This window comes from Rosa chinensis, chromosome 7 (genome assembly GCF_002994745.2).
Source record: "Rosa chinensis cultivar Old Blush chromosome 7, RchiOBHm-V2, whole genome shotgun sequence".
NCBI lineage: Eukaryota > Viridiplantae > Streptophyta > Magnoliopsida > Rosales > Rosaceae > Rosa > Rosa chinensis.
Genome location: NC_037094.1, coordinates 16188217 through 16206736, shown reverse-complemented (window position 1 = coordinate 16206736; position 18520 = coordinate 16188217). Strand labels below are relative to the sequence as shown.

The 18520-nt window shown below is 36.0% G+C and overlaps 1 protein-coding gene across 1 annotated transcript; it reads left to right on the top strand.

The window, feature by feature from the left end:
* Window positions 1-12028: 12028 nt before the first annotated feature.
* Window positions 12029-17018, top strand: LOC112178875 (myosin-3). The gene is made up of 8 exons (XM_024317127.2): window positions 12029-12522; window positions 12783-12983; window positions 13087-13203; window positions 13330-13367; window positions 13466-13562; window positions 13685-15925; window positions 16151-16288; window positions 16523-17018. The coding sequence occupies exons 1-8, from the start codon at window positions 12445-12447 to the stop codon at window positions 16745-16747; spliced, it is 3135 nt and encodes a 1044-aa protein (XP_024172895.1). The 5' UTR covers window positions 12029-12444; the 3' UTR covers window positions 16748-17018.
* Window positions 17019-18520: the final 1502 nt, after the last annotated feature.

The window sequence follows — 18520 nt, the reverse complement described above, 5'->3', positions numbered from 1 at the left end:
CAGTTTTTCGGTATTTACAATAACTTGGCTCATAACAATTCAAAATGTTCAAATATTTAATTACATATGGCCAGTCTCTTTTCAGTTAATTTTTGTTAGTAACTTAGCGCATATGTTTTTGCAATATGAATGGATTTTTTAGGCTCCCCTATGTATACTAGTTGTAGAACACTCGTCGTCACCACTACTCCTCTTCATCTTCAACCTATCCACAATATGTGGTCAGTGCTCCTGCACTTGAATTTCCAACTCCTCCTATCCCAAACAATGAAGCCCAGATACTATTAGTAACATATCTCCACCGATAATTCGCTTACGTACACTAGGATATTGATCTCTTTCCACGTTCAATGACCTTAGTTAGGAATTAAACAAATGAAAGAAAATTGGTTTCTCTGCGACTCTCTCTGTCCCAGTTAGATTCCCAGCCTCGGATGTTATTTTAGAGCTTCATGCATTTTGCATATTCAGGTTTCTTGTCATCTAAAAGTGATCTAGTTCAGTTTCTTGTCATGTGAAAGTGAAAGTGAAAGTGTGAAGGTTCCTCTGTCATAGACTCATAGTGGCAATGAGCTCAATCAAATTCTCTCGGCCCAATTGACCAAAAAATTTCTCTTGGGCCTTTGCCCAATAAACTTTCCACTAATCTTGACTATTACAGAAAAATGAGCTCAATCAAATTTGGACCGGAATTTTGTGTTATACAAGCCCAACTAGCTTCATTTTCCTTTCTATGAAACTATTGAGTACTTCTCCAAATTTCTGGCAATAGGAGGAAAATGTAACTTGGTTTATATACATTACTAGCAAAAATGCATGATCATGAAGAATTCAAGTTATTGTGGTACATTGATTCTAGCATATGTAAGTAAAACTCAACTAAATATTTTGTTTTAATTCAAAAATTTAGTGAAGCTTCAAAAGACCTAACTTAAGAAAATCTCATTGATTTGTTGATATGAACCAACTAGCATTTGATCTAGTGGGCTGTCAACAAGATATTTTTCTCCCAAGTATGAAATCTTCTTTTTCGTTGATAAAAAAAATAAAACAAAATAAAAAATTTGGCGATGCCACTGAAGCCACCCCCAGTCCCCCACATCCTTTTTAATTTAGTTATTTTTTTTTTTAATTAAAAATCTCAGTTCTTTTTCTTTTTCATCACGTGATTCCTGTACACTTTCTTAATTCTTGGTGTCCCAGCACGTGATCTTCTTCATCTAATTTCACTTTCATATTTTAACTTTCAATCTTCTAGCTCTTTGGCTCTTTTGCATCTATTCTCACTGAGATTTTGATTGAGAGAGACACAGAGAGCTGAGGGCGCTTCCAGCCTTCCAGGGAATCAAATCAAATAAGCAAATGGGCCAAAAGAGAAAGGAAAAAAAAAAATGACCTTCTTGGAAAGTATGTGGATATCTCTCTATCCCTTTAATAATTATGTCTTTGTGTAACCTGTAAGAGGTGGTGTGTGTTTTCTTCAATCTTTCAATCTTTATATCACATGGCCACCTTCTGTTGTCTCTCATGTGTGCACTTGGTCTCATCATTTCTTCTTTTTTCTTTGTTGGGATTAAGCCCTAGTCTTTGTCTATCCAAAATGTATGACAATCAAGAGTAAATAAATAACACAAGCTCATGAAACCAAAAGATATTGTATTGTCGTTATATGATCTATTTGTTTGGACAAACTAATGGGTAATCATCACAATGTGGTCACATGATGCAAAGATGAAAGTGAGAGTCCAAAGAAGACTACTTCACGTGAGAGAAACTAGATGATCACACTCAGAGATGTAGAGATATACATATGAGAAGCTAGTTATTACATTTTTCAACTTAAAATAACCGGTTAACTCTACAATGGAAAATGTATTTTATAAATTACTTCTCTTCTTAGTTCTTAAAAATGCCATATGAAATTATCAAAAGAGTTGATGATGAGGACTAAGAGCTTAGACCAAACAGCCCAGATTTATCTGGTGTTCTCTTTGAATTCCACCGGCCAATTTCTTGCATATGATCTGGTTTTATTTTTTTGAATTCAACCCATTCATCATCTTAGATTCAAGTCACTGAACCAAAACTCAATTATGAATCTTTGAAAAAAATGGGAGCTTTTGAAGGAATATTATTTCAGTAGCTTAGTCTTACTTGAGGTGCAAAGCAATCTAAAAGTGGGTTATCTAAATTTGTCTTTACTCTTAGTGAAAGAAAGAATAGATATGAGGATGACAATAATAAAGATATAATTAATGAGAAGAATCGTGTGACTTGTTGAATCCATTAACAGCATCGCAACTACTGAGATCATTTAAATGATTCAAATCTGGGATTGTAGTTGGAATTGGGGAGACGAACGATGATGTAATCATAAGTGGATGGAAAGATCTCAAAGAAGTAGAGATGGACTGATGAAGGATATTAGGATATATTAACGTTCAAACACCAAAATAAATGGCCTTAGTTAGTACTATCCTATTAAACGAGGTTTTAAATTTAATTTACTGAGGTGTCGATGTATGAGCCTTTGGATTTGCAATCAATGGTCAATAATTAAAGTCAAGGACAACCGAAAATAAACCTTAGCCACGGAAAAGATCCGAATCCATTTCGTAATTAGTCAATCACTCTTGCACAACTATTCTTAATACACACACATGTTACCAAAACTATCTAGTTTGCTTAAAGCACTATGAGAGTATGACATCTCAACCTTTCTGTGGATCCCTTCTCATCATTTGTTGATACGATGTTAAATCTGTTGTCTTATCAGTTATCACTGTTCTTCATGTGAATCAGTACCATTCTACATGAAATTCAAGGAATTGATATGTCCTTCGATCACTTGCGTTGATTATTTCTATACTAATTAGCTTATGATGATACATAATAATCTTAAAAGGTTAAAAAAGTTTAATCATTGTAGTCTGGGGATCAGTAGTATTTTCTCTACCTGATCTGATTCATATGTGAGGTTGTTGAGTTAGGTTTACCTAATTACGCTACTTTTTCTTATACCTAGAGTGAAGGGAAGTAAGGTTTATCATTGACTATGTATAGTGCATGCATCAAATAGGAGTGGGCATTGGCAGAGATGGGCCGGGATGACCATGATCCCAAACTCAAATCCGACTCTAACAATGGAACGGGATGGGATGAGATGCTTTTGAAAATTGATCCCGTCTCATCCTGTCCTTTTCGGTTTCTGGTTCATTCAAGATCATTAGGATCAACCCATATTTAAACAATCTAAATATAACCTGTATAATTCAATTTAGCATCAAGTCATCAATGATCATTCAAAGTTTAAAATAACCAAACACTATATATGAGCATTATCCATACAAAAATCAGCAATCCAAGTCTTGTGGGGCCTTTACAACAATTGAAAGAAGTTCAAATAAGTTCAAGCAAATAGAGTAGTCGACAAATATAAATATTATCACAAACAACCTATAAAAGTTTGACACATATTGAAAATTTAATTTAAATTATAACTATAAAACTTTGACCTCTAGCCTCAGTACATAAATCCTCGTAGAATACATCCTGGATAATCACAGGAGACTCATCTACCTAAATATTATCAAGATAATTTAAACTAGCAAGGTGAGCCAAATGATGTGCTACACCATTTGCTTTACGGAAAACATGTCTAATCTGAAAAGAGTGAAAAGATGTCAAATATGACTTACAATCATCGAGAATACACCCTATGTCAGATCGATCTTCCATATTTTGTTGCAGCACCGACACCACAAGTGAGCAATCACTTTCTAGGTCGAAAGCATCCCAACCTTCACGAATAGCTAATAGGATACCCGCCCTAAAAGCCTCCGCTTCCATATGAGTAGTGGAAAGGACATGAGGGAAGTAGTGAGCCATGGATGCAATGCATGTACCAAATTCGTTGCGGACCACAACACCAATACCTCCATCCGCCGACTCAGACCTAAAACTGCCATCAACATTGATCTTTAGACGCCCAATGGGGGGGGTGGGTGGGGGAGTTGCCATTTGGACTTGGGTCGTGCACGCTTGGTTTACCACTTAGGTGTTGCTTCTGGTAATCAAAAGAAGAAAAAAAGGTATTAGACCATCTAATTGCATTGCATGATAGGACATGATCAGTTTGAGATTGAAATTACAATTCCATTCTAATCCTGAAGTATTTGAGACTGGATTGGATCATCCCGATCACTAAAAATAATGATTCCATCACATATCGCTCGAGATGGGAAGAGACGGGTTCGGGTTCGGAATTCCGGGTTCAAATGCCAAATTAGGACACTAATGTTCTTTATTGTTCGTATTTATATCTAAAACTACATGATTATATTTTCTTAATTATTCATTTTATACTTTCTAGAAAATAAAATCAGCAATTTAACACCCAACAAACTAGCTACTAGCCATTTGTCATCAACAACATATATTGGAAATAGAGCAAATATGGTCTAAGCTTTGAATATGTTGCCCTCTTTCTATAAAAACACAAAATAATAATTCAACATCGGAAAATGTGGAAATTATTTTATGCACCAACGGTACAAATTACCCAACATTTATAAGACGATCTCAACCCTTGATATTTATAATTAATATTTTTATTAATAACATAAAAGTGTATTTAATATAATCTAACAATCCATTTATGTAGGTGCGAGTACACGTCGGTGCACTGAATACTCCTCCTGTTGTGACTGAAATTTAAGGCAGATCATTCATTTCTCACTAGGGATGGCAATGAGGCGGGTTGGGGATGAGGATCACAATACCATCCCCATCCCCGGGGTCATTCTTCATCCCCATCCCCGCTTCAATCCCTAATAAAAATATATTGGGGATTTCCCATCCCCATCCCCACTGGGGACTAGGCCTCCCCAAATCTAATATAAGAATTTAATAAATAAAATAATTTTTTTCTTATATTGCCTTTTCAAAAATCAAAATATACAACAAATAAAATTAAAACATGATTAAATTCATAAATCATAATTCAGTTAGGGTTAGAGAGAACAATAGGAATGGTTGGGTACTTGGGTTGTTGTTTATGAAGTTAGGGTTTATATGGTGCCTTTTATATTGTAAAAATGTAGCCATTAAAGTAAAGTAGTAAATGTATATTTTTGTGATTTATATTATATAAAAAATTAATATATATATATATATTAAATATATGTATATATTATTGGGGCGGGTTTGGGGATGAGGATCACAAGATCATCCCTGCCCCATCCCCAATCTTAGATAGCGGGGATTGGGGATCCCCGTCCCCATTCCTCATTTGTCCCCAAATCCTCCCCCCATTGGAGCAACTCCAACAGCTTCTCCATATTTTGATTTTTCTCTATTTTAGGGAAAAATTAGTCTATTTTGCTCCAACAAATTCCCTAAAACTATCCCTATTTTAGGGATAATAAGGAAAGAGAAAACCAAATTCCTTAAAGTTACAACAATCTCTAAAATTTAAGGAAGAATTATGGAGATTTTAGATATTGCTATCAAATAGGGAATCCGTTGGAGTTGGGGAACAAAAAGAGGCTAAAACTTTGACTTTTGCTTTTTTATGATACAGAAATTATAGAGAAGCTGTTGGAGTTGCTTTTAGGGGTGGGTATCCAATGAAGCTCCACCCCGCTGTGGATTTTTGTCATCCCTATTTCTCACTTCATCATTATACATATCATGTTCCAATTAGACAATATAGTATAGCAAGATAAACTAATTAAATGTGAAAGAGTATTCAATGTCAACGATTAAGATATGCTGGATCACTTGCACTGTTGGTGCATACAAGAATTTTAAATGCTCGTCTAATTCCATTCATAATGCATACACTGCATACTAGTGTATAATTAATTCCCTTATTTTCATTCTAGATTCTCAACAATCCAAGAGCACATCTTAATGATGCTCCCAAAAAGGCTTCTACTGAGTAATTTGAGGGACATAATTGTACTTATGATGTCATAAACCAATTATTATGTTCTATGTAATGTTACAGATATAGCAAAGCTTTATAGTGTAGATTACCAACAAGAAGTGGGATCAAGGGTCCCTCTCTTGAAGAAGTAGAAAAGGGTCTAAAAGGGACCATCTAGCAAGTGATCATTATCACTCCCCCTCTGCAAACCAAGCATCAATATCTTTGTGGTTCACACTTCTGATCTTGTTCTTGGCTTACCACCAAACTGAACATTTTTCTTTGTCCTAATCTATCATGGAAACTTGCTAATAGAGGTTTGAAAGCTCCTTCAGCACCCACAAATTTCTGGGAAGTTTCCTCTTTCTTATTTTTTGTGGGCTGAAAACAAAAGGTGTAATTGCCCTTTAGTGTACTATGTTAGGCTCCTATGTAAAAGCATTTCTCAGCAAGAATAAATTTGCATGCGCTCCAAAGGGATGAAACTATTTATTACAGAATACCAAGGTAGCTAGTGATATATTTCAAAAACCAAAATTCTATGATGGATGCCAGTGTAAATATGTATTGAATGGTTGAATTGATGGATATAGATGCTAGAAATGGTGCAATATATGGCCCTTGGCATTCAAGTAAATGGACCCCTGGTTCACATTCTTGTTGTGAGAATTGTGAGTTTGATAATGCAAATACAGTTGGCCACACTGACTTAGGTCATTGAACACATGAAGTTGTTTGTCAGAAAGCACAAGTATCTTTTTTGGTCCTAGCATAGCATGTGATATAGTTCAATTTTATCTCTTTTTGTATATACAGTAGCTTTTGTATTGCAGAAGTTGTGTTAGAAGACTCCCTATGAGTACGAGTACTGTAAGTACAGTGTATTGGCGTACTGAGTTTAGCAGAATCCTATATCGTCTGGATACATTTAGAACAATTATCGATAAGAACATGAGCATTTCGGTTTATCACCAATTGTTTAATATCCTTTTTAAGTGATGGTAAAGCAGGTTTAGCGTAGAGATGATTTGGGGACTATCAATTTTGTGAGTCGTTTACATAGTGTCTTAGTGTGCTAGTCCCACAACGTATGTCTAGCTATAATTCTAATTACTAGCTAGAGATATTTCTTATATTCAACGCATAATGTGGAAGCATTCTGAATTAATTTAACACATTATAATCTATTGTTTCAAAGTTATAATTATCATATATTTGTTCATTAAGTAGTCAATTTGACCAGTAACTAATAACGTGACATCAATGAAACCTTAAAATAAAGTAAAATTTACTATTTGACACAAACAAAATCTTCTCCTAGAATTTATCATGACATAGTAAGCGCTCGATCAACTAGTCTACTCCAAGCACACTCACAGTCACATTGTTATAGACTAAATGGCTTTACTTTCAACCATAATGTATTAATGTATATGCAAACCGTATGTCCTGTCACTATTTAACAATTAGCCTCTCAAGTCTCAACCAAATTGTTGAATGCATAAGAGAAAATAAATACCACCACAAAATACAAAACTAAATTAGTTCTCATTTTACATAACCACTCATGGTGTGCATTAATTTTCTCCCTAGCTCTTTCCATCTTGTACAATCCTTTATATACAGTATCAATGTATGCAATTCCCCAGATGTGAGGTTGGAGTTTTTCCATACGAGACTTTATATTCTCAACCACAACCCCATAGAAAATACATATAGTTCAGACACTCGAGGACCACAATGCAAGAAAATGAAGAACCAAAAACAAAGAGGTAGGTCCTTAACCTGCTATATAGTACCTAGGGTTGGGTATGGAGCCCCAATATTGAAGGGCAGTTAAGTTGGCACTTGGCAGTTAAAGTTATAGATCAACGGGGAAAGTGTATTAGAAATTTGTGTTTCATGAGGAACTAATAACTAACTCTTCGATTGTAGACAGTTTCAGAGACAGTGAGTTAGGGCCATACGCCCATACCAAGAGTAAATTTCATCACATGCAAAACTTGATTTCGAAGAATGGTGGCATTGCAGTAGTAGGGATTCTGGTGCTGCATGCCTGCACTTGCACGCTTCAGATGTTCAGAAACTGACCTGACCTCCCTGGTGGACTTAGTTATTGATTCTGGTTAGCCTCACCAGATCGAATAATAGATATATGACATGAGGCACCTTCGAAGCCAAGTAAAGGGGATACAGTGACAACAACCGTCTCTGTAGTTATAAGCTTTCACCTCTCATCTCCTCCACGTATTATATCGGCCACCTTGAGCTGGTATACACTGGCAATTTCGTTCTAGCTTCCAACCTACACTCTAGCCCCTTTTGTTTTAGTTTGGTCTGAACCTACTCTCTCTACCTCATTTCGTCGTGTCTTTCATTTTCTCCTTGCTTTTTATCAGTGATCCTAATTACTAATTAGGGTTGTTAACATAACCTCTCTTTACAGAAATGCGATGTACCTAATTCAAACCCGGCCACACAAATATATGTAACATTTTATGAGAATTTGCGATCATTTGATCTTAAATTAAAGTTTTAGTGTATATACACAACTGTTTGTAAACTACACTTATTAAATAAACTCATCAAATGTTGTCTGTTTATGAAGATTACTGATTCAAATTTAAAATCATTATTAATGTTGAGTTGTTGACAGAGAATATCGTAATGTCACTCGTATCTTTTTGATTGAAAATTATCATGTTGATTAAGCCATTAAAACTAACTCAAATGGTGAAGAAGTGAATCAGAAGTAATAAATCAATTAGAAAGAAATTTGAACATTTCCAATTAATGTAACCAGGAAAAAATTTGTGGATTGTTGGATTATCACTTTGGGATAAACGCTTCTTGGGAAATTAATCTTTTTCTACTGGCCGGACTGTCTACATGTGTTCCCCAACTTCATATTCAATAGACTTATTTTCCACCTAACATGCAGTATATGAAGGATGCTCTTACTTATGTTACCCGGATTCGATTAATAAAAGACACGAGAATAAGCCAACTAGCCCACAAATTCCTTTCATCAAATTTCATGTCAATCTTATAATTTCAAATCGTCTTTGATGAAAATATATCTTGCAGTTAATCATATTTAAAATGGGATTAGTTTAATTTATGGACAATATACTATTAGCTGTATCTACTTGATACCAACTTGGTCATTACCTAACAACCATGTTAAACAATGAAATTAAAACTAACCATATTGAGGGCATCAATTAAAACTAACTAACACGTGGTTAAAAATCATGCATTATTATATACTAGGCCCTTCGCACATGTCAATTGACTTTTATTTTACATTTTTTAAATTAAAAAAGTCAACTCTCCTGATTTTAGGGAATTTTTTTTCGGAGGTATTGTAATTTTTTGAAATATGATATAGTCAATTAACTATCTTATCCTCATCTAAAAATAATTTATTTATTAATACCTATATTATGTGAGGACATATATGGTAATTCAAAAATTTAACCATTCTCTCAAGAATTGACTTAATTATATAAGATTTTATATATTTTTTTAAATTAAAAAAGTTATCTCTCCTGATTTTAGGGAAGTTTCTCATTTTTTCGTGGGAGGTATTGTAATTTTTTGAAATATGAGTCAATTAACTATCCTATTCTCATCTAGAAATAATTTATTTATTAATACCTATATTATGTGAGGGCATATATGGTAGTTCAAAAATTAAATCATTCCCTCAAGAATTGGCTTAATTATATAAGAAGATGTTGCCTTTATTTGTAGAATAATTCTTAGGTTCACCCCTAGGGTGAACGAGCATATTCACCCCCATTGTTGATTAACATATTTTTACTTAATAAATTTATAATCCAACGGTCCATATTTTAAATAAACCTTTAAAGACCATCTCAGTAAAAAATCAATCGAATCAGAAATCGTTTAATTATCTACATGAATCAAACAAGTGGATGGTTATAACAACATTTACTACTATTATGATGAATCGTCCATATATTTCATAGAAATAAATAACTAAAAGGTCTTCAATTTGATTTTTTTTACAGAGCTAATATTTATATTACGTTATACAACATGAATGGTCGGATTATAAAATTATAAAATTATTATGCCTTAATCGCAAGAGATGGTGAACATGCTCATTCACCCAATGGGTGAACCTAAGAATTGTCCTTATTTGTATATTTTCTGTTGATATTTATATGGTGTTTTGAGAGTTTTAAAGTGCTACTATCCTACTAATGCATTTATATTATTTTCTGTCGCACAATTTTAGCTTAGCATGCACTTTAAGTAAACTTATTTTTCACCTATTAAGTAAGTAGTTCTGAAAATTTCTTGTACTAAGATGTATCATCTTAGAATCTTAGATACCGCCCCCAAATTTATGCCACTAAATAAATGTCACTTTGGCATTACTCATAGGGTCTCCCAATACTATAATTTATGGCCTATATGAATAGTCATGATAATATATGTTATTATTGTTTCCAAATACCAATTGATAGTTTTATATTCCTTTCATTTTGTAGGTCAAAAACCCGCCATAAGTTATACCCATGGATATCATATTCAATTACCATTCGCCTCTTTCTTGCCGATCAAGAAATTTTTGATCCCAATGGGTAATTGGTAACAAGAGTCAGATTAGTACGTTAATAATACCCCCCTATAAATGTGAGCACATTAATACTGGTCGGCAGGTATTGGTTAGCTAGCATAGAACACATAATTAATTGTCCCCCTTTATATAAAAAATCTAGAATAATTTCTTGCTTTTAGACCAAAGAACCGTTCGCTATTTGGTAAAATGTCATTTTCTCAATAATCCCAGAAAATAATTAATTATTCATAGCTGACCGTTGATGTTGTGCTTTTGTTACCTCACCTTACGCTCACTCACAGGATAAAAAGACAGTACTGACCTTGCAAAACTAGAAAGAAACCAACCAAACCCTTGCATCACAATCTTTACATTCTTCTGGTAAAACCCAACAAAACCCAGGTGAGAACAATGAACGCCCATTTCAGAGTTTTTTTTCTGAGCCAGGGGCATGTGTCACACTGATATGGACAGTTTGCTTCGATGCCAGAACTGAAAGAGCAGAGGTTGGGGAATATGAAATTGTTGGTGCTTCTGATGGGCATTTGTGGAAGGCCAATGCCAAAGGGACCCTTGGCCGCTAGCTGGATAGTTGTTCAAATTTGGAAGCAATTCAATTGCTGGGCCAAGATTGTGTGCTTATTTGGTTGAACTATATGTATAAACGACATAAATTTATATATAATAAGCTCCTAGGGCGCCTAATCATACAGAAGAATCCATGGGAATGATAATGACATATCTAATTCATTTGATATATTCCCCTAGAAATAGAAGGTAATATATACCATATGTTATGCAAAATATGCTGATGTTGACTTAATCAAGCTGGATCAAGTGTGGATTTGTTCTTGTTGTCAAACGTTTTTCTCATTAAAACTACTCTTCCTAATGTTAAAAGAGCATTTTTCGCATCTTAAATGCAATGTCAAAAGATCCCTTTATTTAACCTGAATGTTTTTGATAATTACATTATCTAAATTTACAGCAATTCCAGCTAAGAATTGATGAGAGAATCCATTCAATTCATTATCTCAATTAAATTCAACCCAAGACTCAAGTCCGATTTTTGGAATTTCCCAGAAATGTGTTGACAGATTAACATGATTTGCTCAAGGAAAAATACCTTAAAAACACACAAGGGCATGTATGTATGTCAAATGAAAATTTTTTTATGCACTGAATGTGTAAATGACTCAATACTTATAAGATAATCTTAATTCTTGATATTCATAATTAATTTTTTTAAATAACTAAAATGTGTATTTGATATAATCAAACTATTCATTCATAATGGTACTAGTGTGCGTCGATGTTCTGAATTATCCCCTTAAAACATGAAAGTTTCATACTTACTGCTCTCTTGACCCAACACCCTGAGTACAGAAATAATCAGAAAATTAGTATACCAAAATTGTTCTCCATAATAAATTCTTTATTCAATACCCAATAATCAATTATTTGGCAGAAGCTTCTCCTTCAATTTTTTACTAACATAAATCTCATTTCTTTTCTTCTCCTCCATCTTTTCTTTAAAGAAAAGATCATATACATGTGTCATCTCTTTCCAAAAGACTGTTGGCAGCAAAGAGAGAAGAGAAAGCTCTCTTCCAGATCTGCTTCTTGTTTTTGTCTTCAGTACGTATTCTCTCTCGAACCCATTTCCCAAGAATCCACAGTCCAACCTTCTCTGAATTCCACTCACTCTGATTCCAACTCACATTGATCCACCCACTCCATTTTCCACCCTCTGTTTTATACTCTGTTTTTCAAGACAATGAGCTGACAATGGTGCTCTGGTCTTGAATTGGTTTTTGACACAATGGGGTTGTTCCGGCGGGTTGTACCGGAGCTCCGGTGAATTCGGAGTTCCGGTGAGTTTTCCGGCGAGGATTGGGTTGTCGGTTGTGGGTAGTGTAAGATGTTCAAGTCGGCGAGATGGAGAAGCGACAAGAACAAGATCAAGACTCTGTTCAAATTGCAGTTTCATGCAACCCAGGTTGTTCTATAATCTAAAAGTCAATGTCTTTATTCTCTTAATTGGGTTTTGTTTGGTGGCTGAGGAAATGCAATGCAAACAATGGGTTCTTTCTCTTTCTTGATTTGATGACCTTATCCTCAGAATTCAGCATTGTCCTAAAAAGCCAAAAGTTTCTTTCTTTTCTTTCATTTTTTTCTTTCCTGGAAACCAAATGTGTGAATGTGATTCAGGTATTTGGTGAATTGTATGTGATATGGTGTGTGGTTTGGTGATTTCAGGTGCCAAAATTGGGTGTGGAGGCACTGATGGTATCTGTGATTCCTGGAGATGTGGGAAAGCCAACTGTGAAATTAGATAAAGCTATGGTTCGAGATGGGAGCTGTAAATGGGAAAATCCGGTTTATGAAACGGTTAAATTCGACCAGGAGCCAAGAACCGGGAAGATCAAGGAGAGACTCTATAGTTTTGTTCTTTCAACTGTAAGTGCTGCCATAGATTTCAAGCATTGCATTGTTAGTTTTTGTCTAGTGAATGTTGGTGGTGTTTTATGAGGAACTGATTTTGCTTTTTGGTGTTGTGTAGGGATCTTCTAAAGCAAGTGTTCTTGGGGAGGTTTCTGTTGATTTTGCCGAGTATTCTGAGGCTACTAAAGCTTCCTCTGTGTCTCTTCCTCTTAAGAATTCAAGTGCAGTATTGCATGTTAGTACTCTCTCTGACTTCACATTTTCGATTGCTAGAATTTGCTTCCCCACAAGATATGTTAGGATAAGAATTACAGTTTTGTTGCTCTGTCTTACTGAACTCTTTGCTTTTGTTTTTGAATAGGTTTCGATTCAAAAGTTACAGGCAAATGCTGATCAGAGGTATATATGAATGTCATAGTTATTCTTTAAGTGGAGTTCGCAGCTTTTTCTTTTATGAAATCTGATTTTTGATTTGGCCTTGCTGGAACAATTTGAAGAGAGGTAGAAGATTGTGAAGATGCCAAAGTTAAATCTCAGGATAATAGCTTGAAGAGACACTTGAGCAATAATGATGCAGATGAAAGCGTTTTAGTGGTGAGTTTCATTCCATCCATGCTTGTCTATTCAATTTCTCTCTAGTTTGTCATTTGAACTTCAAAGTCTAGATATATTTTGTTGCAAAGTAGAATTCATGTTTGCATTTTGTTGATTCACAGGATGAGACGATCAACAGGACCACTCAAAATGCTGAGTGCAACCGCACGGCCTCTATTGGATCAGACATTACATTGTCCAGTTCTGACAGCAGCTCTGGACTCGATACTTCTCGAGAGCTTGTACTGAGAAACATTAACAATTGCCACGACCCTTCCAACTATCTATCATCACCAAATCAGCCCTCAATACCACACAGACCTGGTGTTTATGGCTCGACAAATAATGAGCAACAGCAATCACAGTGGGAGTGGTCTGCAGATTCTGAACATGGAGTAAGTAGTGATGGTTCAACAAAGAGTTCTCAGGACAACCTTCTGAGAGAAAGGTCTCTGCAGTCTTCAGGTGACGATATTGATAAGCTAAAGGCTGAGCTTGTTGTTTTGTCCAGACAAGCGGACATGTCAGAGTTAGAGTTACAAACACTAAGGAAGCAGATAGTAAAAGAGAGCAAAAGGGGGCATGATCTTTCAAGAGAAGTCGTTAGCTTGAAAGATGAACGAGATGCTTTCAAGGCTGAATGTGAGAAGCTAAAAGCCTTTCAGTATCGGATGGATGATACAAAAACAAAAAACAGGTTCCAGTTAGAAGGTGGGGATCTACGGGCTCTTGTTGATGAAATCAGACAAGAACTCTGCTGTGAGAAGGACCTGAATAGCAATCTTCGGTTACAGCTCCAGAAGACCCAAGAGTCAAATGCTGAGTTGATTCTTGCTGTACGAGACCTGGAGGAAATATTGGAGCAGAAGAATGGTGAAGCTGCTAATTCCAACAGATCAGAATCCACAAATGATGCTGCAGGTTCGAGAGCAACCAACTCAAATGATGTGGAAACTGAGGATGAGGAGCAGAAGGAACTGGAGGATCTTGTTAAGGAGCACAGCCATGCCAAGGATACACACCTGCTGGAGAAACAGATCACAGACCTCTATAATGAATTAGAGATCTATAAGAGAGACAAAGATGAGCTTGAGATGCAAATGGAGCAGCTTGCTCTTGACTATGAGATATTGAAACAGGAAAACCATGACATCTCATATAAGCTAGAGCAAAGCACACTGCAAGAACAACTCAAGATGCAGTATGAATGCTCATCTCCCACTGCTAGCGTAAATGAGCTTCATTACCAAATTGAGGATCTAGAAACAGAATTGAAGAAGCAGGCCGAAGATTTTTCTAATTCGTTGGCTACCATAAAGGAACTTCAATCTCACATCAAAAGTATGGAGGAAGAACTAGAGAAGCAGGCACAAGGATTTGAAGCTGATTTAGAAACTGTAACATGTGCTAAAGTTGAGCAGGAGCAAAGAGCCATCCGAGCAGAGGAGGCACTGCGGAAAACTAGATTGAAAAACGCGAATACAGCTGAGAGGCTTCAGGAAGAATTTAGACGACTTTCTTCACAAATGGCCTCCACATTTGATGCAAATGAGAAGGTAGCAATGAAAGCAATGACAGAAGCGAGTGAACTGGGTGCACAAAAGAGTCACCTTGAAGAATTGCTCAAGAAAACTAAGGAAGAGCTCCAGGCAAGTAGGGAGGAGTATGAGGCAAAATTGCAGAAGCTTTCCAATGAACTAGATGAGAAAACCAGAGAGATGGAACAGATGTTATTGGAAATCCAGAATAAGTCCAGGCAGCTTGAAGATCAGCAGAAGCAAGAGGGAGATTTCTCTGAGGTGATTTTACAGCTCAAAGCTGAGATTGAAAGGCTTACAAGAAAAAATAACAGTCTTTCAGAGGAAGTAGAGCAAAAAAAAATTTTGAGAGCTGAGTTGGAGAAAATGAAGAAATCAATTGAGGAAAATGAGATGCTGATTCAAAGAGGAAATGTAGAAAGGAATGAGTTCGTGAGTACAATTGATATGCTGAAGAAGGAAGCAGAGAAGTCGTTGGAGAAGTTGAATAAAATGAAGTATCTTATGGATGAAAAAGAGGCAACCATTCGACGCCTACAATTGGAGTCTGACAAGCTGAAAGCTCAGTGTAATGACTTGAAACGTACTCTCTCTGAGGATGAGGTAGAGAAAGGAAGTCTTAAAAGGCAGGTATTTGATCTTAAGGCTGATCTGAAGAAGAAGGAGGATGCACTCAGTACTATTGAAAAGAAGCTCAAGGATAGCAATGGACGAACAATAGTTTCAGATGGAGCTAAACATAATCTGAGAAACAATAAGTCTCTGCCTGTTCCTCGTGCAACAAAAGAAGTTGCAAGTCTGAGGGAGAGAATAAAACTGCTGGAGGTATATTTAAAACTCCAATTAGATATTGAACAAGTTTTATACAAAATTTTAATTACGAGACATATACCAAGTGAAGGTGAACGCAAGGATAGAGGATAGATAGTCTTTAGGGAAGTTAAACCTGTAAACTATCTTCCTCAATTATATTCCATCTGTTGTTTCTACCAATGCATGTACTAATAATATGTTGCTAATGATTTCCATCTTTTTAATTTGTTTCTACAGGGACAAATAAAGTTAAAGGAAGCTGCTTTGGAAAGCTCAACTGCTTCTTTTCTGGAGAAGGAAAAGGATCTTCAGAACGTAATCGAAGAGTTAGAAATCAGGGTGGAAGAAATCAATCAAAACTGTGCATTTGAACAGGTCAGTAACCCTTTATATGATGCATGACATTCCAAACAATGCTTATGCTGATAAATTTGACAGTGATGGATTCGATAAAAATTAGAGTTCCTGTCCAAATTTAGCTCAAGTAGTCTGTATAACTAATTATAGAGGTCCAAAATATTAAGTTCGGTTGCTGAGCTTCTTGTCATCAAAGCTAAATGCTTGTTAAATTGTATGTGCAATTGTTCAAGTGATCATCTTATGATGCAGGATATTACTTCAAAAGATAATATGCTTGAAGAAGTGAGGCGAGTGTCTGATAACTTATCAACTGAATTGGCATCACTAAAGGAGAGAAATATGTCAATGGAAAGTGAACTAAAAGAGATGCAGGAGAGATATTCAGAGATAAGTCTCAAATTTGCAGAGGTAGAAGGTGAAAGACAACAGCTTGTAATGACGGTACGCAACCTAAAAAATTCCAAGAGGAGCTAGTAAGTACTGTTTTCTGATATACTGGAACCTTAATACCTTGTATAGTTCAAACAACTGGGTATGCCCACTGGAGAAATCAAGATCTGAGTTTATTGGAGTGATCAATAAACTAATATGTACACAGGTCATATAGTTTTTTGTTTTTTTTTGTTTTTGTTCTTTGTTGTGTGTCTGCCCCATTGGCTTAATTGTCCATGCTTTTTTCTGTAATCTTTTAGAGCTCGTCAATGTTATCATACTAATATAGTATATGTGAATCATGTGACGATCATAGGCTCATAGCATCAATATATTCTTTTATATTTTATTTTTCTTTTGAAACTGGAATCTCCCGTCATGTATTAGAACTAGGGTTTTATGTTTGTTTGCATAATTGCATATAGATCTTAAAATTGTAATTTTCGGTAAAAAGCTACACTTTTACTTAGGGCTGGGCATCCAAAACCGAAGTCCCGGTACCGTTCCGAAACCGTCCCGAAATCAGTCGGTACGGGCCGGGACCAAATTCTGAAATTTACTATTTGGGCCCGTCCCGTCCCGTCTCGTGGAAACGGGCCCGGTACCGGTACTAGGTTAGTCGAAACCGATTGATCCCGTCCCGTCCCGGTAAAATTAATTAAATTAAATCTTTAATTTTTTATATTACTTGGTTGGTTTTGATTGGGTAGTTTGTGGGAACACAAAGGAATGACCACACTTGATCAAAACAGACCTAAACTAAACGGCCTAAGGCCCTAAGCCGATCGATCCCCAATTCTTCTAGTCCAGTCTCCACTCTCCAAACTTCCAAAGACATCGATCGATCTCCACTCTCTTCTCTACTCTCCACTCTCCACTCTCCAATTCTTCTTCTGTTCTTCATCTAAATCCCCGATCCCCAATTTCTTTCCAATTTCCCTTCACACAGCAAGCCCGATCCCCAATCCTTACTTTATTGTGAGGATTCAAGGCTTCAAGCACCATCCTCGACCTTACTTTCGAACAGATCCGAAACAACCGAGGAGGAGCTCGATTTGGAGCAGTCCGACCCGGAATCGTGGCTTTTTTCGTCATCATCAACAATCAAGGAGGCTTGGTACTCGCTAATCTGTTCGATCTGTGCCATATGAAATCGATTTGATTTTGAATTTGAAATCGAGGAGAATCGAAGGTGTGGAGGGAGGGTTGAAGATCTGGGGTTGAGTATCTCGTCCTCTTTCGCAAGGGTTTCCAATTTCTTCAGGAGTTACTGAATTCTTCTCATAATTTCGTTCCTTTGGATCTATTACAAGCTACGGGTCTCTCTTTATTTTATCAGACGGATCTTTAAATTGTTGTTACGGCCTCAGATTTGTGAATTGTGATGTTTTATATCGAAATTGCCACTTGAATTCTGTGCTACGTTGATGCAAATCTTGTGGTTTGAGTTCTGGACTTGGTTGAGATCAAGCAAAATGATGATTCTTTCTGGTATTAGAATGGTATATTTGGTTCGCAAGACTTTCCTTTTCTCAGGGATCGTTGTGAGCGTGGATACACTGCTCAAGGTACTATAGAAAATCCATGTTTTTACCTGTTTGTAATTGACCACTTGTTTCTGCATAATGTGATTTCGTCTTAATGATGTGGGGTGGTCTTGTTCTGGTTTCCACTTGTTTATAGTATTGTTGAGTGGATTATTACTGAATTAGTTCATTCAGATCCACAGTCTAAATCAGATAATGTGATCATCTGTGTGGGGGAAAAACAGAAAAGTGGGGAAAAACAGAAAAGAAAAAGGAATCGGGTATCCCG